Source organism: Lycorma delicatula, chromosome 8 (assembly GCF_047948215.1).
Source record: "Lycorma delicatula isolate Av1 chromosome 8, ASM4794821v1, whole genome shotgun sequence".
NCBI classification, from domain to species: domain Eukaryota; kingdom Metazoa; phylum Arthropoda; class Insecta; order Hemiptera; family Fulgoridae; genus Lycorma; species Lycorma delicatula.
Genome location: NC_134462.1, coordinates 126720573 through 126745497, shown reverse-complemented (window position 1 = coordinate 126745497; position 24925 = coordinate 126720573). Strand labels below are relative to the sequence as shown.

The following is a 24925-nucleotide window of genomic DNA, read 5'->3' as shown; positions in this document are numbered from 1 at the left end:
AATTAAAATTTACATTTTTTAAAAATACCTGAAAAAGAAACTAGATTACAAAAATGTAATAGTAGTAAGTATAATAAATAAGGTACACAGAATTTTGACGAGGGAAAATTGACAACTGCACTATGAAGTGGGCTAGCGGCTCGACGATTGGGTTAAATCACGAAATGTAATCCCGGAATATCATGAATGTATCCTGAAAATTTGAAAGCAATCGATCGGTTGATTCTTTAAAACGTTGACTATTAATTCCATCTCTTATTCACTTAGTTTTTGCAGTAGATGAAATCATTATTATGTATACAGTGTGTGTATTATGGAGTACCAGTTCACAGGCTATAAGGAGTCGAGCTTGGTTATTCCCATACAGTCAATTTTTGGTTTTCTTCAATTACTAATTAGTGAAGCCTCCACTTTTGCTGAATGATATCGAGCATTGTCCATAACTGTAACACCATTTCTACGAAATTTTTTTTTAAACTGATGTAAACAATGAATTCTTCATCTATTTTTGTACGTTAATCAACGTCCAAACTGGTTTCAAATATCCACTGGGCATCTTTTATGTACTTTTATCCAATTTCAAAGTATAATCAACCCCAGACGACTGGACTTTTCAATCCTAAAGAAATACATTTTACTAAAATACCTTTGCTTGAGGTAGAGATTAATCAACCCAAACTGTAGACAATTTACGACCAATATGTATATAGATACATTCATATTTTAAATGTCATTATTATTTTTTTTTTAATTACATGATTTGTATGAAAAGAGTTTTACCTAGTCCTTCCATTAATTATAACACTATACCCTATTTAACTATATCTTCTGTTGACATACTAAAACCAAATAATGTAGATTTGACTTCACAATTTTTATCGAAATATTTATAAGATTTCAAAAAATATAGTCGTCAATGACTGCTACGTATTTATCTTCATTGCATATTTATGCAACATAGTTGATCGTATTTATTATTTAAAGGTGTTAAAGAAAAATAAAATATTTCCCAAGTTCGCCAGTAATGGAAAAGATTAAAATAACAGACAAAATATATATTTATAAAATATTATATTACATTTATTGTACAAAAAACAAATAAATTTTACTTATTGTGATTTTATTTTAATCTTATTTGATGTATGTGATAAAAACCTTTTAACAATAACAATGCATCAAATAAATGAACATAAATAACAAGATTGAAATAAATGCAATAATATCTAATAACTGGTACTGAAACCAGTATAAATCTTTTACAGCTGAAAACAGTAGATAATAGAGCTACACATAATATACTAAATATGAAGTTTTCCAATTACAAACCACATTAAAATTGTTGCTAAAACTGCTGCATACGTAATAGCTGGTTGTAACGGCTCTACAGCGCTTATCGTAATCGATAATGTTCAAAGAAACGTGTATATGGGTGTCTATCGCAACACTGCACCGAGCGTGTAAGTCCAGATATGATGTTAACTTAACTTACCCGTAATAAATGAGACATGATTTTTTTTTTTTACTTTTGTAGCTGTAAGTTTTAATATATTTATTTGTTACATGATGTTACTGGGTAATTATTTGCTTACACTTAGTTTATTTCAATCCTACATCACAGAAATTGTTTAAAATGATGATCAATTTGAAAAATCTCCGCTATTTTACTTGTATCTTTTACGGTGAACATTCTAAACAGATTACATAAGTGTTATGTGATTTATTTACGAGTACATATGGTGGAAGAATAGTCTCAGCAATGAGTCTGTACAAGACTACATTCATTTTCATGTCATCATATTATCCTTATCTCATTGAGTCGGTGTTGCTAGATACATTCGTATTTTAAATGACGCCATTATTATTATTTTTTTTAATTACATGTATTTTACAAAAAGAGTTTTACCTAGTCCTTTCATTAATTCTATTACTATACCCTATTTAACTATACGTTCTGTTAGATTATAACATTATCAAATAAAAATTGTAAAAATAAATTAATAAACAGAAAATTAAAATCGTAAAATAGATAAACAGAAAAGAAAGATCCTAGTAAAATAATAGAGCTACACATAACACGCTATAAATGAGGTTTTTCTTTTCCAAACCACATTAAAATTGTTATTAAAACTGCTGGAAAGGTAATAGCTGGTTGCAATGGCTCTATAGCGCTTATCGTAATCGATAATGTTCAAAGAAACTTGTTCATGGGTGACTATCGCAACACTCCACCGAATGTTTAAATTCAGACGTGATGTTAACTTTATTACTCATTTATTACCCGTAATAATTGAGACAGGATTTTTTATTTTAAGTTGAACGTTATATATTTCTTCCATGTTATTACTGGGTGTTATTACTGTTATTACAGGTTATTGCATTTCGTTATTAATTATTTATTTATACTAGTTGATTTCAATCCTACATCACAGAAATTGTTTAAAATGATGCTCAATTGAAAAATCTACTCTATTTTACTTTTATCTGTTAGGGTGACCATTCTAAACTGATTACATAAATGTTATGCGATTTATTTACGAGTACATATGGTGGAAGAATAGTCTCAGGAATGAGTCTGTACAAGGCTACATTCATTTTCATATCATATCATCCTCATCTCATTGGGTTGGTGTTGCTTCTTGTTAACTAGTTGAACAGATTGCAACGTACACATTAGAGGAAAAGTAAATTGTTTAAAAAAATTATTATGAGTAAATTTTTCTCCATCTAAACGCAAACTTTAAGCGTAGAGATTTAAAAATGGAGACGTGTCCGTGTGAAGATGATATCGGATCTGGACGTAGTGTCCTGGATCTCCATATGGCGTCCTATCTTATATGTATATAGGATTGAAATGATCTGATCATATTATCAGCAGCCGATCGAAATATAGGTGCCTTTGATTTTCGGTACGATTTTAATAAGGTAACTTAGACGTTAACTAATGTTTTCATGAGTGGGATAATTTAATTACGCGTAATCTCATACAAATAATGAAACGGAGAAATCCGGGAAAGTACGTAGTATTAAAACAAAAAGTCATTGAAAAAAGATATTTTTGCATTTGAATCTTAAAATACAACCTAAAGTCTATGTTAAATTAACACCAGTTTCAGCAATCTTGATTACATAACAGTCGCAACATTGTTATAAACATAGTAGATTGACGACGCTGGTATTGAAAATTACGTCATTATTTTTATCCTAACAGCCTGGATCAGGCAAAATAACATTTTTCAAATTTTATTTCGACTTTATTAAAAAATCAATACCCTATTTTGTTGCCGTTGAACTAGTACCACATTAATTTAAATAATGAAATCATGAAAAGTGGTAAATTTTTCAAGAAACTTTTGTAAGATCAAAACATTCAGACTTATTACATGATATTCTTAAGTTGATATGCGTTTCTTTATCATTTTCTGAATGAAAAAGTAAAGAAAGTTTAGTTTCTGAAATATAAAAATATATTTTCTCGCAATTACAACCTTCTTTTTAAGTATTTTTCAGGCATATAATTAAATTAGTATGTAGATAGTTGAGAGTAATATTTAAACGAAAGTCACCAATCGGCTTTTATAAACTTCTTTTAATCACATGTTTGTTTCATTCATCTAAAAAAAACATTTAAATATTATACTTTACCGGATATAAGCGCTTAAAAATACTGAATAATGAAAGAAAACTTTTTCCTGATTATTCGCAACTAAATATTTTTGTCATTGGGTTTGTACAATAAATAAATAAACAGATACGGTGAGCATTACATTAAAATTCAGGAATTAGAAAAAAAATTAAGACAGAAACAATCTTTGAACATATTCATTATTTGAAGGCGTCAAAGGAGAAAAAGATTTTCAGTGTTCTCCAGGTATGGAAAATATAAAAATAAATCAATTCTTCGTTTACTTATTGTGATTTAATTTTAACCTTATTTGGTGATTGAGACAAAAACCTTTTTGCAATAAAATATATCAAATAAATGAACACAAATAACAATACCGAAATAAATGCAATAATATCTAATAACAGGTATTGAAACCAATATAAATCTTTTACAGCTGGTCTTAATTGGGGTGCCCCTTTGTGTCTTATCACATATTCTATCCACCATGCAGCAGTTTCTCCACCTCCTGTTGGTTTATCTTTTGAAATAGCCGATAATCTTTCCATATTTCTTTTGTATCTAGAAAAAATAAGACCAGAAATCAATATACATATAAACAAATATTTATAAGGTTTTTTAAAGTTCAATCAAAAACTAGATGGCTAAAATGTTTTCATCTTTCTTAAAATTGTCAAAAAAACTTAGCTAATTATTTTCTAATTAAGAAAAGCATAATTTAATTATGAAACACCAACAACTAATTATTCTATTAATATATAATACAGTACGTCGAACGCACCGGACGTAAGAAAATTAATGACTGTATTATTTATAATTATCAATTCATCCGAAGCCTAATAATCTGAGTTTTCAAAATCCAGACTTTTCTGCACATCACATTAACGAATACAAATAATATGTGATCAATAATTTCATTAAATTTTAACACTTATCTATTTTGCAGTTATTTTTTTATTCTATGTCATGTTATTTCAGTTTACTGATATTACATTTCTATTATTTTTCACTATTTAATACTTCTAATTTTTTTTTAGAGTTAATCGTAAAACTTGGCGTCGCTTCACAATTTATAAAATTATAAAAAAAAAAATTATTCTTACTATGTTCACTATTTGGATCGTGGTTTCTTTTATTCATCGCGGTATACGTTGAACTACTTCATCCTTTTATTAAAAAACAAATTATTAACATTACCTTTATCAGAAATATCTGTATGATGAAAACGAAAAAATTAATTGTCTTACTAACTTAATCCAATAAACACTATAGTGAAATTGTAAAGTTTTTGGATTTTTTCTTCGTTTTTATACTTTTGTTTCTTAATTATGTCATTAAAGATTTTACTATGTCAAGATTTCCATCTTTTCCCTAGATGTCTAATATTTTTTAACAGTTTGTTGTGTAAGAACGTAGTAGCATATAGAAACTAATACCCCCGGGTTGGTCTAGTGGTGAATGCGTCTTTACAAACCAGCTGATTTGGAAGTCGAGAGTTCCAGCGTTCAAGTCCTAGTAAAGGGCAGTTACTTTTAAACGGATTTGAATAATAGATCGTGGATACCGGTGTTCTTTGGTGGTTGGGTTTCAATTAACCACACATCTCAGGAATGGTCGAACTGAGACTGTACAAGATTACACTTCTTTTACACTCATACATATCATCCCTTAAAATAATGCCTGAACGTTAATTCCCGGAGACTAAAGAGGAAAAAGAAAGAAAGCATAAAGAAACTTAGAGTAAATAACGTCAATAATTATTTTATTTTAATTTATGTAACATAAGTTTTACTTACTTGTCCTTAGTTAATAATTCATTCAACTTCTGGTACACTTTATCATAAGTTATTTCAAAAAAGTTAATCGTAAGTCCGGCTTCTTCATGTTCACTTTTCTTTGCATTCCATTCTTGATCCCAGAATAATGGTAATGTTAATACTGGCACTCCATAATGTACAGCTTCTTGACGGCTTTGGTGACCGCCTTGAGTTATAAATAGTTTCAAATTTTTATGTGCTGAAACGTAAAATATAAAAACTTTTTTTAAATTTCTTTTTTTATTGTATTGTAAATAAACAAACACATTCATATTATGCAAGACCATGATAGAGTAATACTTTTAGAGTTTAGTAAATGGTACATACGTTATTTTTTTTTCACCATTTTCCCTGATTTATTAATTTCAATAAATTAAAAAAAAAAAATTGACAATAAATGTCAACGCTTTCCTGGCGTTGGACATAATATCAATGAGTTCTTTTTTGGTCTGGCAGTAATATACGATGAGGTTGTATTTTGAAATTATCATTTAATCTTTAAAAAAACAAAAAAGATGTTAATTTTTTTTTTTTTAGATATCAGTATTTTTTAATACTTTTCTACTCTACCACCTTTGCAATCACCTTCCAAGCGGTATTTTTCTACATTTACTAAGTTCCAAATTTTGCCGGCCTCCGTGGCGCGAGTGGTAGCATCTCGGTTTTTCATTCGGAGGTCCCGAGTTCGAATCCCGGTAATGCATTGCATTTCACACACACACACACACACCAAATCACTCATCTCATCCTCTGAAGCAATACTTAGCGATGGTCCCGGATATGAAAAAAAAGAAGTCCAATGGAGGACACTAAAATAATTCCACGGAAAAAAGTTCAGCAAATAAAAAGTTGCCTAAATTGGAGGGAGGGGTGAATTATGATGAAATTTTTTTGTATATCATTTAAATTTATTATTTAATCTTTTATAATATTAATAGTTTTAATAAACCAAACAATTTTTTTTTTAAATTCAAAAAATCTATATTTTTAAACTTTAATCACCTCCTCTACCACGAATATTGCTTCAAATTTTTTTTTGTGTCACTTGCTCCGTTACCATTCCCTACGAAGACATTAAAAAAAATTCTGAAAGATATGCACTAAATTAGAATGTAGCTTTTCGATTTTTGGGGAAAATGGGAATTTTAGGGCAATTTTTTTTTTTTTAAATAGCAAGTTAAGCGTTAACACTGTACACTGTGAGCGTAATATAAAGTATTGTTATGTTTCAAAATTTTGAGAAAATTGACCCCAAAAATCTATCTACCCATTCCGTTGTAGATATTCACCCAAAATTATACAAATTACACATGTACACGAGTCTTTGTACTTTGTACACAATTTCATCAAAATCGGTTCATCCAGTCAAACATATTAAGCATCAAACACGCCAACACACGTACATAGATACATAGGTACGAAAATCTTCATTTTTTTTGTTTACGGGTTCCTTGATAATGAAATGTAATAAAAAATTAAAAACCCGTACCCATTTTCTGAATGATAACCATATTACTTTTCTTCTTGCAGCGTAGCTATAGAAATATATTGCCAAGGAAGTAAAATAAAACGTAAAAAATGAAATCGGATTAAAATAAAACCATACTGATAACTAACAACAAATAACACTTACTGTTATTTGTGTCCCAACTTATAAAGGATTGATCTTAAAAGAAGTTTTAAAAATGGATTGTTTTGTAATTACTCGATTTTACTTTATTATCATTGTTATAATTTTTGTTATCATCAACATTTTCATAAAAACCGCATTCTGTCGGCAAAGAATCCATTCGCAAGAAATGCAAAGTCTCGTCAGTTGCATCTTGGAAAACAGATTATACTAGAAATTATGGAGAAACCGTTTAGTATTGAAAAGACTCGCTGTAGTACGGGAATTTGTATTAAAGGCCCCTAGGTTTTCTAATTATATTTCTTGTAAATACTTTTTAGTACATGTAAATGTATTGGAATAAATCCGAGCTATAATTTCCTGTTATCATATTATGACGATCCAAAATAATGTTTTGTCGCAAAATCATGTTATGAGAAAATAATAATTTATAATCTAAATTATTAAATTGTAGAAAATGTAATCTTTCGTTTGAAAAATTGTCCACCTATTTAATTAAATAAAATTACATTGGAATTACCTACCGCTTCTTTATTAAAAAAAGAGTACATTATTGCGGAAGTTGAAAAGTAATACTTGTACACACATATAAAAGAAAACAACGGTTACCTTAAGAATATCTTTTTTCAATGCTTTTAAAGACGGTTAGTTATGAATTATTTTTATAAGCAATAAGTTAAACAAAAAGGTCGCTAAAGGTTTGTAGATGTGTTTCATTGAACATATCTTTTGTATATACTGTTCGTATACTGCTAGTGTAACTATTTTTGAAATCTGTTATTACAAACAGTAGTTATTTGTTATTCATTTCAGTTTGTTTTCCATGGCCTACTGATTCGATTTTGTAATTATTAATCATTCAAAAAGGTTTAATCGTTATCGTTACACGTGATGTATATACATATCCGTAGCAAGATATTTTTTAAACAATGTTAATTAACCACTGATTAAAAAGAATGAAAAAATATGACAATGCGTTATCCCCTATTCATTTTTCTTCCTACTTGATTCTTCTACATTAATTTATCATTATAATCCAGTTATTTAATTTTATGCCTGAAACAAATAGTTACTGAATAGCACAACTCGTAAATCAAAGGACTTGAATAAAAAATATTTCTATTTTTATGCTTCCTCTAAGATTAACATTCTATATTTCTATAAAATAATTCTGATAATTAGATTAATATTCTGAAAATTATAATTTACCTAATATATCATTCTGTGGTAACCATTTTTTAAGATATACATTTGCCGGTTTATCCGGAAATTCGATATCAGATTCCCATTTCATTAGTACTTTAATTTTAGGAAATTGTTTAAAAGCTTTCATAAAAGCATTTCGTTTATCCACCGGTAATGATGTACCTTTCATATTACTTCCAAGACTGAAATAAATGAATCCATCTTTTGCATTATCCATTAAATTTTGTAAATCCTGTAAAAAAAACAAAACAATTTCGTACGCTGAGATTGATTTGTAAATAATACAGAAATCGTTTAAAGTAATTCAGATTAACACTTATATAATTTGAACTCTTAGACGTAACATTTTAATAGCACATGTATTTCATATATCATCGTCGGATTTCATATATATATATATATATATATATACATTATATATTTCATTTATCATTATATCAGACAAACGTCGTCGGTAAGAGGCGACGAAGTCAAGGACGTTTACAGATCTAATCTAACAGTGAAATGATAATGGGGGAAAAATAAGCGTGAAAACATTATATTACAGCTCAATAATTAGTAATTCTTAATAATTAGTAGTTCAATTAGTAATAAAGAATACTTTCAAAAATATCTGGAATTTTGTTAAACAACGTTTTTTTTCCATTTGATGAACAGCGGGACTGGAATATGTCATTTTACTCATTGTTTTATCCTACCGTTTCGAATCGCGCAGCCAGATAGCAGTACTTGATAGTACCAGGTAGCATACAAAAATTGATAATGTACTTGAAATAATAAAATTTAAAAGAAAATATATTACAACTTGTTTTAATAGTAAATGCTGTTATGTAAATGAAAGTACTGAAGATGAAACAATTTTTCGTTTCGATAGGTTATTATACTAGTTTTAATAAAAAATGAAAAATATGGTATGAAGTGAATTCTATGATTATCATTAAAAAAAAACTGACCGTGAAATTCAATTTGTTTGTTCTAAGGCAAAACTTTTAATAATAATTCCGTAAGATAGCAATTACTAATTCATGACACGAATAATATAACAAAACGCAGAGATATCCAAAAAAAATTACAATGAAATTGCAAACCGTACTAAGAGTCTTGCAGATATCATTTCTTAGTGTTCCACTGTGTGAGATGGGTGATGGAGAGGAGAGAGGTGGAGCATATTATTGGTGTGATCACCCCAGATAACGTGGTGGAAACGATGTTGTTTAATCGGCGGAATTAGTAATATGGTCATTCGTATTATGAGAGCTAAAGCTATGGAGGAAGTGAAAGATGAGGAGGACGCTAGGAGGGGCTATCCACCCGATAGCCCCTTCTAGGAGGCGCGGGATGCCGAGGTGTCTCACGGCCGATGAGTGAAAGGAGACTCCAGGGGTTTTGTTAGGGGGATAAATGAAAACACCAGAGTCCCGGGTGGAGGGTTCTCTAGGGGGCTTTTCACTTAGAGGGGAGGCATAAAGGAAGACCAGATTCCCGGTTGGTGGTCCCTCTAGGGGTACTTCCGCTTAGAGGCAAGGCCATTAGAAAAGACCCAGTCCCGGTCGACCAAGTGGTACCCCGTGCCGGATACGGCATAGCCGGGTCATGCATGGTCACACTGGAGGTTAGAGGCAAAGGCACCCTTGAGATTGAGTCGTGCTTCGCCGGTCTACGTCCGATCCTAAGGGGAAGGGGATGAAAAAAAAATACAAATAAAATTTCTGTAATATAAATAAAACTGTTTTTAACAAAACGATATTGATAGAATAAGAATTAAGACACTACATTTCTATTATATTAAAAGCTGTTATTAATTTACAATTTTCTTTTAAAAAATATACATGTTAAATAGATGTATTAGACTATAGGTATACAATAATCGATAATAAACAATTTTTAAGAGTCCATTTAATAAGCAAAAAAATTGAAAAATAATTTACAAAACTCTTATCGGCCCGATTTCATTTATATGGAATCCAAATCAGATTTATAAAAATAATACATTTCTTATGGTTATTTGTTGTTGAATAAATGAAATAAACCCGTATTAAATAAAAAGTAATTAATATTAATTTATGTACATAACTAAACTACATTCGTTTATTTATTTTGGTTAGATATCATTTGGCAAACGCCCAGTAATATAAAAATTAAAAATCAGAATGTTCATCGGTTGATGTAAATTAGTAAAAAAAATTAACATGAGATATTGATAAAGACAGGAAACAGTCCTGTTATTCAAGTTTAACGCGTGGGTTGCGTGGAAGAGTAGCAACCCCTGTCAGCTAACCCACGGGGTTGGTTTAGTGGTGAACGCGTCTTCTCAAATCAGCTGATTTGGAAGTCGAGAGTTCCAACGTTCAAGTCTTAGTAAAGGCAGTTACTTTTATACGGATTTGAATATCGTGGACACCGGTGTTCTTTGATGGTTGGGTTTCAATTAACCACACATCTCAGAAATGGTCGACTTGAGACTATAAAAAACTATACTTCACTTACACTCATACATATCATTCTCATTCATCCTGTGAAGTAATACCAGACAGTAATTCCCGGAGGCTAAACAGGAAAATACCGTTTAAGTTGCTGTACTGACATGAAATTTCGTCATAATAACTAACAATCACCTTGGTGATTCTAAGCAGCATAATAAAGTTATTATATAACCGAGAGATTCTGTAGTCGTTATAAAATATGCTTTTTATATTATTCAAATTGTTGATCAATTGTGAACTTTATTACTAAGCTTAATTAGTATAATTAGATTTCAGTTTTTATTTAGATATTAGACACAAATTTCTTTCAACAGTTAAATTTTTTTTCTAATATACTATTAAAATCGTATATCTATTAAAGATTTTGAAGTAATATCAATAAAATAATTGGATAGGGAAATATTTTGTGGATGTAAGATTTTGTCCCATATTTACTGGTTAAACTAATTAAAATAAATTTCATTTCTTATTGTAAAAAAAAAGATTTTTTTTGTGTATTTACCTTTGGTAGAGGTTTATTTGGTTTTATATGTAGAGTTCCAACTTGTATTGTATTTGGTTGTAGTGGTATCGGATATGATTGGGATAAATCTCCAGATAATATTAATAAACTGTTATTCATTTCAAGTTCTTTCGATGAAGGTAAATCGTTTCCAAAATATTTTTTCATTACAGCATCCATTTTTGGATACCCATAGTAATTGTGAACGTACATTTCATATAAGGTATAAAACGAATTAATTATCCGTTGATAAAATGTCATTTTATCGCTGTAATTGGTTACAAATGATGATAAATATGACGGATTAATTGGATTGCCCATTGAATATAATACTGGAATGTATAATGGTACAGTAAAAATGACAACAGACGGTACATTATAATGATGTTTTAATGCTAATGCGCCTGGATATAGTCCTTCGTAAAGAATCAAATCAAATTTTGTATCATTTGACCTGAAACAAAAAAAAAAATTACTGTTTTTGATTTTTGTTATCAAATTATGATAAAAATAATAACAAAGGGTGCCTATAACTTCTTGCCGTTGATCTGAAGGTGCACTGTTGACGGCAACACTGCACTGTTTATTGCCTTTGGGAGAATTAAAAAATATGTAAAACTATTACTTATTAAAATAAGTAAAAATATTATGTTTTAACATAAAGTTGATAAAATATATTACCTTAATTATAAAAATCAGACCTTAATGAAATTGTTCTCGCTTTTTGATATGCTTATATTGACCTCCTCTCACTCAATTCTGCCAACACTTGATCATTTCTTTTCCTATCCACCCAGGTTGTTCTTGTTATTCTCCACCAAACCCACATTTCCATTGCTTCCAGTCTTCTTCTTTCTGCTTTCCTAAGCGTCCATATTTCACACCCATAAGTTAGAACACTCCAGTCATAAGTTTTAGCGAACTGATTCCTTATTTGCATACTCATATGATTATCAGTCAGTATATTCTTTTTATCTTGGAAAGCTCGTTTTGCCAGCGCTATTCTCCTTTTTACTTCTGTGGCACATTTATTATTGCTAGTGACGGATTAACCTTTGTATCTTCCTTTGTTTTCCTACAATTATAATCGTTGTTTTCTCCTTATTAATTTTCCGTTTTTTGTTAGTACTTTAGATAGTGTTTCTAACATAATCTATGATATATATATATATATATATATATATATATATATATATATATATATATATGTGTGTGTGTGTGATAACTCGTATAATTTGACAACCACGATCCCATTTTTAATAATTACTTTCCGCAATACCTATGTTAAATTTCATCTTAATTTGCAATTTAATTTGGGCCTTTTTGCTCTATCATTTCCATCTTCCTAATCTTATTACCACTATATCTTAACTGTGCATGTCAAAAGGACATTTGGTCATAGGATCCACATTAGCCATTCTTTCTCGCTCATCTTTACACATTCATTTCTGGCATAGTCCTTTCCACTATCTTCTTCTTAAATCTTTTATTTTAATGTAGTTTTTCAAACTACATATTGTTTTAAATAACAGAATGAAACTGAAACATTGTGTATTGTTTTCAAAATTAATAAAATCACGTAATATCTAGTGATAAATATTATTTATTATCATTTTTTTTTTGGTCAAAAAGTAGCGATTATTAAATTAAAAAAAAAAGTAATAATAGTATTTATATTATTAACAAAAACTGCTTTATTTCGATCCTAAAACTAGATTATTTTTAGAAAAATGATGTACCTATTAACGTAAACATTTTTTTTTTAACTTTTATACTTAAAAATAGAATCTTTAAATTATTACAAAAGATTAGAGTTTATTCATTATTTTCAGTGATAGTATTTAATATAATGCTAGAACAGCTTTTGCAGGATAATTTTTAAAAACCTTATCTACTTGATACAATTTAAAAGAAATTTCATGGTGTTAGCAAGAATAATACTATTGTACATATTTGATGTATTTTAATCGGCTATTTTACAATAATTTCCATTCACTTCTAAATCACTCAACCAATAAAAAAAGAAAATTAAGTTAAATAATTCAAACTAACCTGAGTATATTTTGCATTGATTCGGAACTAAATATTATATCCATATAAATTGCCAATACTTCTGCTATAGGTAATAAACATTCTGATGGCCAGAGGTATTTTTGAAGGCTGAAATTATTTTTTCTTTGATAATCTAGATACACGTCATAAAACATATTTATATCTATCATGTGAAGATTTGGATGTGGATCCTAAAACAAAATATAAAGAAAAATATTTAATTAAAACAACCCTTTCTTTTTCTGTATACTGTTTAGTTTCCGGAAATTTCAGGTGTTACTTCAAAGGATGAATGAGGATTATATATAAAACTTTTACGGTCTCAGTTCGACCATATCTGAGATGGGTGGAAGTTGACACAAGAGGAGGTAGACGATGAAATTAACCCGGCGGGGGGGGGGGGGGGTGATATATGGTTAGAATAGGGAAAATCGGACTGCCTCGTTCATGAGGCATGAGATGCTTAGGTTTCCATTGCCGATGTTTGAGCGGTGACAGCGGAGGAAGTAGGAGAGAAAAAAAGAAAACAGCAGTCCCGGTGGGGTGCCCCTGTTGTGGACATACCCCATTAACGGCAAGCACCAAACGACCTAGCCTCGGCGGATCAGGTAGTACTGCTGGGAACGGCATAGTTAGGCTCAGTAAGGCCACCTGTGATGTTACAGGCAAAAAGGCACGCTTCTTGAGATCGAGTTAAGCCGAATGGTAGATCCGATATCATTAGTTTTGGGTTAGAAAAAAAAACAACCAAAGAACACTGGTATCCACTATCTAGTATTCAAATCCGTATAAAGCTTTTGCTAGGACTTGAACGCTGGAAATCTGGACTTCCACTTCAGCTGATCTGGGAAACGCGTTCAACACTAGATAAATCCGGTGGGTTAATCAAATCAAACCTGGATTAATATTACGTAATAGAATTTACGTGTGTCATGTATTAGTGATGGATTTCGTTTGATGTAGTAAGAAATTTATGTAAAAAGAAAATGTAATTTAAGAAGTTATGAAATTAAAGTAAGATAAATCAAGGAAGAGTGACAGAACAAGGTAGTTAGTGCTTGAGGAGGGGAACAAAGATAAACGTCCTTTCGTTTTCATTGTTAAACTGTAAGCCCTTTATTAAATTTAAACTTTATTACGTACTGCAACCCTTACTTATCAAATGTTAATATCATTATATTATTTATTTTGTAATTTGTTTTTTGAAAATTACTTTTTTGAATGAATTTTTTCAGATTAAAAAAGTATTTTTATCTTTGAGAAGAAAAGCTACATTCATAGTAATTATAATATCATACGGATTAGTATGAATACTTGCGTATATATTCATATACCACATACATGCATATTGAATTGCCATAGTAGTTGTAAATGATCTGATACGATAACCTTAAAAACAATATCTATATGTATACTATTTAGGATTTTTGTTTGTTGGATATGCAAAATAACTAGCCGATTAATCTCAAACAAATTTTTACCGTGTTTCTTGGCATAACTGAGACAGCTTTAAGGTATATTTCATCTCGAAAGATCTCGAAACACCAATGGATCGATTGGTTTCACATTTTCAGAATACATTCGTATTATACAATGGAAGATTTTTAACCATATACCGAAGCACTAGCTCCCTTGAAGGTTAAATTATTAAACCTATTAATTATTTTTTGACTCCCAAGGATTGTGATGTTACAATGTAATTGTGTTTTTTAAGGAAAAAATAGATTAATCCTTTTACTTCATTATCGTATTACTACCATAATGCCAAAGAAAGAAGTTATGAATTTTTCATCGTCAAATGCATGTGTACTTAATTAGCGTAACTGCTACTATTCTGTCTTTTGTAATTTAATTCTTTTTAGGTTTCTATAAAGGTTGAACACGTTAAATGTTATTTTTCAGTATTATTCTCACAATGATGCGGATAAGGAACAGTGCGGGGCGGGGGCGGAGCCCTCTCGGTAGAAGGGAATAGCGACCGAACTGAACTCTAAACCCCTTGCAACACGGAAATTTCGAGCGAAGCAAGTACTGCGGCATTCGGTAAACTCCGTGGCCTCAGGAGGCCTCGAGGAGCCCCTAAGTTTTCGCCTGAGACGACCTGAACCCTATGAGTTCATGTTCTGGCTAGACGGTCCGACTAGTTTACATATAAATTTTTACAACATACAAAAACATTACAGTCTTTTATAAAGTATAACACACATCTGTTGTCAGGGTTACTGAGGAAAAAGGTAAGTTTTCCGTAATAGATTCTTCTTATATCTTCAGTGAACCAAGTATTCAGTTATGTTCCGAAATTCATAAAAAAACGTTAAGCGTAATCACCACAGAGATTGACTCTGTCAATTGAGTTAAAATCACTATTTTAAGAGAAAGTATACCAGAATTAATGCCTGTTATAAATCAGGAATTTTTTATATCCATCACAACCATAACAAAAACTGTGTTAAGTAGTGTAAAATAATAAACTGATGTTCCCCATTTTGGGTTATTAATGTATATTTTATATGCACAATATATTATTATAATACTACAGTAATTTTATAAACTATAAATTTCATTCGTATCTGAAAACGAATTCTATAATAATAATTATTTACAGTTTTTGTAATACTTTTTATTATCATACTGAATTGTTTTCTCTAAGTGTTTCAGTATTAACTATGTAGTTAATACCTTGTTAAACAGAATTAATCTCTGAATATCAACTACCTTTCAGTAGTTTTGAAAAGAAAACATACAACTCTACAATCTTTAAGAAAATATCCAGAAAATAGCATAAAGAAAACACCTCAATCTTCATTTGTCCTAGTAAGCCTAGCATTGAATGCGTGTTATTGTAATAAATTAATACACTATTTTCTGGAATGAGTTGTGACTTACGTCGACTACTATTTTGATGCTTAAAATTGGTATTTGTAAGAAAAAATCTTATGAAAATTTTAGGTCATGCATGAGATAATTTAATAATAAACTTAATACTTACCAAGATTTCAGGATTACAAGAAAATACTGTAACATTATGACCTCTATCGATTAAACTTTGAATAATAGCAAGGCATGATAGTTGATGGCTATACGATGGTGTGGGACAAAACGAAAGTATGTTACTGGAGTCAGCGAAATTTAATACCGACATAATTAACAATACTACAAATTTTAAAGCCTATAAGAAAAATAAAGAATATAGTTATTACATGTATAAAAATCACACACATATAAATATAAGTTTGTAGCCTTCATTATTATTATTATTATTACTATCGAACTATCAAAAATAAGGATTTGTAATTTTAAACAGCTATAATTTATTCGGTATTTCTAAAAAGCGATTAAAACTTTAATAAAATATTCAGGTATTACCAGTTCCTATTTAAATAACTTATACTGCACTTAAAGTTCAATAAACCATTCTACTTCCACTTCCTTATAGATTAGAGAATCTTGGTGGTATTTTATTAGCCACTTCTATTGCATAAATTTATTTTTTCAAAATTTTTATTAGTTAATAATGTACAGTTTCAGAACTAAGTAAAATAAATTTTCTACCGTCGTATTGCAAACATTAAAATATTAATTCATTACAGCATTTCTCTTAGTATAGATATAAATATTTCACAGCGTATATATGGGATTATGTATAATAAAATTTGGATATTTCATTATGTAGTTTAAACTTTTAAAATGCCATTTAAGTAAAGTTTATTATATATGTATATTATTTTCTGTTATTTATTACAGCAATTGATAGGATTATAACATATACTTTCACGAAAGGGTTAGGTGATCAATTTTGCTTACAATTCGGAATATCTTTATAATTAAACTAGCGGACCCGATAGACGTTGTCCTGATCAAACGTTGTAAAACCAAAAATTAAAAAAAATGTCAAATCAAACTATAAATTGTTTGGACCGTTTTGGTGAAAAAATATGTAAAATGTCCATAATGGCGGATTTTTTAAAGACCAAAATCGATCGATAATTCTCTTAGTAATCGTATCCTGCGGTAATCTTAACAAGTGTGCGCAGAAAGAAATTCGCTTTTTTTTCATAGTATCGATTAAGGATTCCAAGTTTTCGTACAGAAATTTATAAGGCAATAATCTATACTGATTTTCGTGTTTATATTTTTTGTTTATGCAGGTTCTAAGAATCCTGCGTTCAACATTAAGCAAAGGTTCAGTCCTATTTTTCTGATTTAATCACAGTTCTGCAATGCCTAATTTTAGTGTTAGTCGAGAGCGATTTTTTTGTTGTTAAGTATTTTTGGTTACTTGTAGCACTTTAAATAATTTATTAAGTCTTTCAGTCCAATTTTTTTTTTCGTTACGATTAAAAGTAATGATCTCTCCAAGATATTTAAATTTTTCTACAAGTTCAACTTTATTTCCATTAATATTCACAGAATTAATAACTAAAGGATCTATAGCCATCATTTTAGTCTTTTCGTAAGATATTTTAAGTCCAATTTTATTCGCAAGTTCTTCTATACTTGTTATTTGTATTCTGGCTTCTGCGGTACTATTAGCTAATAAAGTAAGGTCGTCGGCAAATCCTAGGGAATTTAAATTTAAGTTATCTCTATTGTATCCTATGTGAATATATTTTGGGTTAATTTTAAACCGTTCGCGCATCAGAAATTCTAGTGCACAATTAAATAATAAAGGCGAAAGTCCGTCGCCTTGTCTCAGTCCGGATTTTATGTAAAAAGGTTCGGAAAATTCGCCACGAAACTTCACTTAAATTTTGTGTTTGTCAATGTTAAACCGATCATATTTACCAATTTAGGATCCGATCTGAGATTTCTCAGAATTTTTAACATCGAAGGCCTACGTATGCAATCGATTTCTTTTTTGAAATCAATAAAAGAAATAATCATCTGTTTTTGCTTCCTATTATAAATATCTATAAGTAATTTCAAAGTAATAATTTGATCTGGACAACTGCACCAAGGCCGAAAACCACCTTGGTAATCGCCTACCACGCTTTCTAGTTGGTCCTTAATTATATTGTAAATAATTCTAGATAAAATTTTATAAGTACAACCTAATAACGAAATTATACGATAATTGTCCGGATTTGTCTTGTCGCCTTTTTTGTGTAAAATATGTATAATAGCTGTCGTCCAATGTTCTGTCCAAAGTTTTTGGATTCCCAAATTTTAACCAGAGAATTTTGCAAAGATTTCTTATCATTTTGCTTATATATATTATTTTTTCTTAATTTTAATACAATAATTCTAACTAAAGAGCGCGCGCAAACCGTATTTAATATACGCGGGTGTGGCGGTAATTAAACGACGGTTGGTACTAACTAAACTAATGGTATTTCACTATTTCAATACAACTTTTGCTTGTATGTTTAACAGACTGATGTAGCCCCGAGACTTAACGCAACAGGTACCGAGTCAACCGGGCGATCGTGATGGAGACTCAGCCAGACTGAGTTACTTTTTTACACTTCAAATATTATAGATTTGTTTAACTCTATCGCTCACCTGTTTCGTCCCAACATACCAGTAGTTTAGAATATTTTGTGGAGTGAAGGTTGCTATGTTGAAAAACCTTTTTTTGCAAAAATTTTTTTTTTTTAACAGATTCTGCTAAGAAAGATATGACGTTAATTTGGCGAAATCACGAAATACTGAGGGTGACATTACTCTACAGACCCAGCCCCTTGATCTTTTAAGTTGAAAATTTAATGGCATCAATGCCGCATATATTGAGGCAATCTGAGTTTGGTCAAAATCGGTCCGGTAGTTCTGGAGAGATAAAGTGATTTAGAGGGCAACACCGAACACACATATATGTACATACGAATATCCGGAAAATTTCAATCCGGTGTTTTTTATGTTTTTTTGGGTACCTTAGACGTCAAAATGTCAAGATCCGGTGAAAAGCGCATGTGTCGAAATTGAACCGATTACCATATTCTCCCTTCTAGAGCTATACCTATCTAGACAGGAAATTAAAAAATAATGATTTTAAATAAACGAACAAAGATTTCTTACATATGGTTTAATAGCATTAGCTTTCTTATTGTTAATTTTGTTAAATTTAACCTTACCTTTAATTTTTATTTATATATTTTTTAATAAATATAGGAAATCATTTTTTTTTAATTTTTTCTTTAACAAAAACAACAAATGAACTCCGTGCATTATTACTTTTATGAACATAAGTGTAAATATTAAAGCAGGCACAGTTCGATTAAATTACTAACAGTGCTGCTCTGAATGCACGGTCTTTTTATTAAATATCCCCTTGCCTCTCAGGACCATAATAGTTATCTGAATATTTCGTTTATTGTTATTAATGAACAATAAATAAAAAAAAACTTGATAATACATTAAAGCAAACATATGTTTCTAGCAAGTATAATAAAACAAAATTGTATTATTTTTTTCGTATGGGCATTATACAACTATAATATAAAAGTGAATTTTTAGGCAGAAATAACACTATATTTCAATAGAAGAATTTGTACGTTAAATTTATATTCTTTTCTTAAAATTATTTATCTAACTGTTTTTTATTGTAGAGTGCTTTATTTACGTAGCATGTAAATTATATGTAAATATGTATAAATAATGCTAAAATAAGTTATTCACAGATTGAAAAAATATTCAAATGTAGACAATTATGAACTATGTATATTACTTTTATCCATGTGGAATAATGTAGCTCAAAAATGAAATAACAATACATTTTTATAAACATAATGATAAAGCTCGAGTAGATTTATCTCGAAAACAGATTACGGGTCTTGTTTGTAAACCCGATATATTCCTTAAATTTCATCACCTGAATAACTAAAATCCTAACGTAAATAATTTACGTATCAAGGTATAATATAGAGCATTAAATTGTTCATATCTATCTTATCTATCGTTGTAGTAAGTACTTCAACCTGTCTTGTCGTATCATAATTTTGTCACTGGTAGTGTACTAGTCGATGCAATCAATAACTTCAATTATGTACTGGCTATGATTGTCACAATCAGTTATTTTCATCCGACATGAGTTTGATTAAATTAATTCGTGAGCTGCCAGATAAACGACATGCTGTTCGTTTTTTATATGCTAAAGAGATTTACATACTCATAATTGTTACGTACAGATTCATGAAATGATACTATCGTTAAGCGATAGCAAGATAATTAGCATTGTTCAAAGGCGTAGTTATAGCTTGTTTTTGCGAATTTTTTTGCAGTTGGGCTCGTTTAAATAACGATAGTTGTATTCCAGGAAACTGAAATTGAAAGTTTTTTTTTTTATTTCCCTTACGTATAAAATTAAAATGTACCAATTTTGTAATGAAGAATTTGATTTGACCGCTGTAACTGATTAGAAAAGGTTTTTAAGGTGTGGACATTTTACTTCGTAATTTTACTCGGACATTTTACTAGTAATAATACGCGGAAATTTTCTGAACGTGGAAATAAACGAATATCTATTTCGTATGAGGGGACGATTTACTTTCAGCAATGGTTGTTTTCGGAAATTTGTAGAGAAAAAAAAAATGTTTTGATAGATGCGGTCCCCGATCGGTCGAATCACACGTTACTAACTGTTATAAAAGGTGTAAAAACCTGGGACACGAACAAATTATTTGATTGTTGGAGTTACGATGATGTACTTATTCTACCGTTTAAAATTTTTCGCATTCAAATTGTTAATCACTCTGTTAACATTCGAGATCCATTCCACGCGGGGCGCATAAGAACACAGTGATGAATTTATGCGTATCAGCGAAACGATAGAATCGCAAGGAATATGATATCGATATCTATGCTAATCTTTATTTATGCTAATTTATGTTGTGCCAGCGTAACGTAATAAGGTAACAGTTCAACCAAACTTTCCAGAATATGCCTAATTTTGGCCTCAAAAATAGTAAATATAAGTTATACTATTTTTTACAATTATAATAGCAATTTTGGAAGTGTGTCCCTCACCATTCGAAATAAGACCGGGTTATTAATTTATTATCCTACATTGGAAATTTTTGTTAAATAATTTCGTTTTAGACGTGGTACTGTAGCTGTCATATTCGCTTTTTTTCTGACCAGATGAACATAATTCTCTTTCTATAACAGAAATCTACTTTTGGTTTTATTTAATTTTTCTTTTTATTAGCATATAATAATATCTAATAATAATTTATTTCATTTACCTGAACTGAACTCGAAGACATATTATACTATGTTATCAGACGCATTGTGTGTCATGTAATATTCATTACAATTTAATCAAAATAAAACAAAATTAATTATTTAATATTTTATCTCCGCAAAACATGTATTGTAACAACAGGGTTAATTATTATTTTTATGATTAACTAGAATAATCAAACAGTTTTACCCGTTTTCTTGTCCAAAAATAATTGACAGAAGCCGTAAAGTTCCCCAAAAAAATGAAATACAAATACATAGATACAAAACACAATTTTTTAACATTTGTTATGTAAAGGAGGGCCAATTTTGAGAAATATTCAATGGGAGAAACTATCTAATATATGTTTCCTTGAAAAGAAGACTGTATTTTAATCACGACTTGTGATAGTTTTCATGTAAATTTAATACAAGTAGTACTGTCGTAAAAGAAAAAAAAAATAATAACCGTTAGAAAAAACTAAACCCTAAAATAATTATAGATTTAAAGTAAATTTTAAATTTTATATTTCTTTTGTTTTTCTATGAATCCCTTATATATCGTATTTCCTTATGAAGAAAACAGTATGTGGGGATGATAATCTCGAATTTTCAACATAAAGCATTTTTAGTAGCTACCAAAGATATTTTTGATAAACGGGACTAAATATTCTGAAATTTCAATTTTTAATTAAAAGGAGATAAAGGCTTCTAGAAACTAAGACAGATTTAAATTCTTGGACAATCTTTGTTAAAATTATTTTCATTCGGTAGTACATATTTAAAATTAAAAAAAATAAAAGTAAAAAACGGTTCGAATAACACATTACTTAACTTTTTTACTAATTTAAATTGTTTGGGAGTTAGAAACCGTGGGAAGCAAAGAACCTGAAACTCTGAAGAAGCCATTACACCTTTCCTTTAATGTAGAACACATTTTGTTAAAAAAGAGCCGCCTGAATATAACTATTTTTAAAGCTTGTTTATTTACAGGCAAGAATGCTTGAAATTTTTCTTCTGGTATATTATAATTTTTTTAAGATAGAATGCATTTTGAAAAATATAAGTTTGAATATCACAGCATTTAAATTGTGTATGACAGTATTTCAGGAGAGTCTGACAAAAAGGAATTTAAAATATTTTAACACCTATTTACGTGATTTATTAATGAGTGTTAATTCACATTCATAATTTTAACGGATGTAAATTAAAAAAAAAAAAAATCGGATATTATTTGGAATTTTTGATTTGTACTACTATTCTTATTAACTTTTATAACAATTATAAAGGATTTAGAAATGTGGCCAAATTAAAGAGTTATGTAATTACTATTTGATCAGTGACACATTGCTGGAAGTAAAATTTAAAACAGTTTAGCAGTTTTCCAAATCAATTCAGTGGTTATGAGATTACTTACTAACACAAAACACTGCATGTCTTAATGCAGTGTAATTTTTATGTTACTGTAATGTAAATAATGAGTCACTTCATAAATAATGAATTTTTTTATGACTACTATAATTTACTGTTATGAATTTGTTTTATTTGCATTTATGATAAGTATAAATAATAATAAAAATGATTATACTTTACTATATGAATAAATGAAAAGAAAAACTTACCATGGTTAATAACTGATAAATCAGTTTATATGATGTTGAGTGCGCTACGTGATGTTCAGTCGATTTCACTAGATGAACTGATAGTAAACATACAATAGCTCATTCCCATGTATGCCAATTTATTAATTAATAGCTACAGTATTGAATGTTTGCCAAGTTATCTTATAAAGTCCATACAATTGTAATTTATAAGTAGTTCTATTTTTGTCATGTATAAAAAGGTCTGATAAAATACTCATTTATGAGTGCTATAAAAATAATGAATTTTAAAAATACTATATTATTATTGAAAAATAAGAACTTTGTGATAATGAAATTAAAATTTGTTATCATGTTTCTTAGAAATGTTTAATTCTCTAATTTCGTAGACTGTACCGTTTTCAGATAGTATTATTAGCATTATATTAAATTTCGTTAAACATAAGAGCCGAAAATGAATTTCTCGTTCTTTTTCAGTCATTAATAAATTATTTAATATACTTGAGGCAATATTGAATTCGATTTCGGGTCATAAGTATATTTATACTTAACTTTTATACTTTTTAACTTTGACAATAGCTGGTAGATTTTATATATTTTACATATAATATTTTTTCCATGGTACGTAATTATTGCTTTTTTATTTATATTTTAATTAATAGACAGAAAAAATCATTGTCAATTTAAATATACATTTAAAATATACTTCACTTTTAACTATTTGATATTTCTTGTTTATAAAAAATAACTCGCCAATAACTTTCGATTGTTTTAATTTTGTTTTTACAATAAGCAACATTAAAAACTAAAAAAAGGGTTTATATTAATATGATAATATAATGCTATCGGTTTTAGTTTTTTAATTAATTAATTATTTTTTCTTTTTGCATTACTGACCTTCAGGTGAACTCCCACTTGGTCTAATTTATCTTAAATAGAAATTCCTTTCACGTTGTCAGGATTCTCTAAATTTTACTAGCTATTCTTACCAGGTTTGTTACGCTCAAAATTATTTTTTCCTTAAAAGTTAAAGCACGCAACATAAAACTTTTATGTAACAGAATTTGTTATATTTTTTTTTTTAATAAAATGTTAAAAAGTGTGGAAAATTTAATTTTATCTCATTAAATAGGTCTGCATTAATTATTATTATTTAATATTACTTAATACTCCCGTTATGTAATTCTGCTATGCTTATGTTAGGTTGATATAAGGAACTGGAAACAGTGTGGTTAGAGACGGTTATACATCTATGTTCCCTCGTTATTAAACTGAAATCCTAACTAAATAATGCCTTTTGTATATATCCATTTGTTTCAAAACGGATCATATAAATAAAAAATATAAATGATCGTTTAAATTAAATAAGCAAAAAAGTGTATTCATTATTTTAAAAAATAAAATAGTTTACCGTACATTCAACATGATGTGCTACAAACGAAGTGACTATTCACTCGTCATGGTTGCATTTTTATTCGATTAAATTCTCTCTTATATATTTGAAATTTTATCTTATTTAAATACATTGTTAACCCTCTGGAAAAATACTATGTGAGGGTAGTTAAAATAAAAAAAATTACTTCAGTAAATTTTAAACTAAAGCGTAAATGTTGTTACTAATAACATTTTTATTGCAGTTTAATAATGCAATCAAGTGGTATGTACTTTATCTGTCATTAAAAGAATCTATTTAATTTTAGTTTCAAAAGTTTTTTCATCATCTCCTTTGACAAACTCCTCATAGATTTATTGATTCTCCTCATTAATTTGGAAAATTTGACCCTTACATTTACGTAACAATATCGTAAAAATACGTCAAAATATCCTTTTTATTTTTTTAAGCTCCGGTTAAAAA

At 29.1% G+C, this 24925-nt stretch overlaps 1 protein-coding gene across 1 annotated transcript; it reads right to left on the bottom strand.

Moving 5' to 3' along the window:
• Positions 1 to 1054: 1054 nt before the first annotated feature.
• On the bottom strand, positions 1055 to 23200 carry LOC142328673 (UDP-glucosyltransferase 2-like). Its single transcript, XM_075372582.1, has 7 exons — positions 23092 to 23200; positions 16302 to 16481; positions 13313 to 13503; positions 11261 to 11714; positions 8279 to 8507; positions 5419 to 5638; positions 1055 to 4183 (listed from the first exon to the last, which is right to left on the bottom strand). Exons 1-7 carry the CDS (start codon positions 23092 to 23094, stop codon positions 3907 to 3909), a joined length of 1554 nt encoding a protein of 517 aa, XP_075228697.1. The 5' UTR covers positions 23095 to 23200; the 3' UTR covers positions 1055 to 3906.
• Between the last annotated feature and the right edge of the window lie 1725 nt (positions 23201 to 24925).

Excerpts from the sequence above, each read along its gene's own strand:
- LOC142328673 (XM_075372582.1), bottom strand. Across the intron at positions 13,504-16,301 it reads CTTGTAATCCTGAAATCTTG|GATCCACATCCAAATCTTCA; the intron begins GTAAGTATTAAG and ends ATTTTGTTTTAG. Across the intron at positions 5,639-8,278 it reads ACCACAGAATGATATATTAG|CACATAAAAATTTGAAACTA; the intron begins GTAAATTATAAT and ends TTTACGTTTCAG.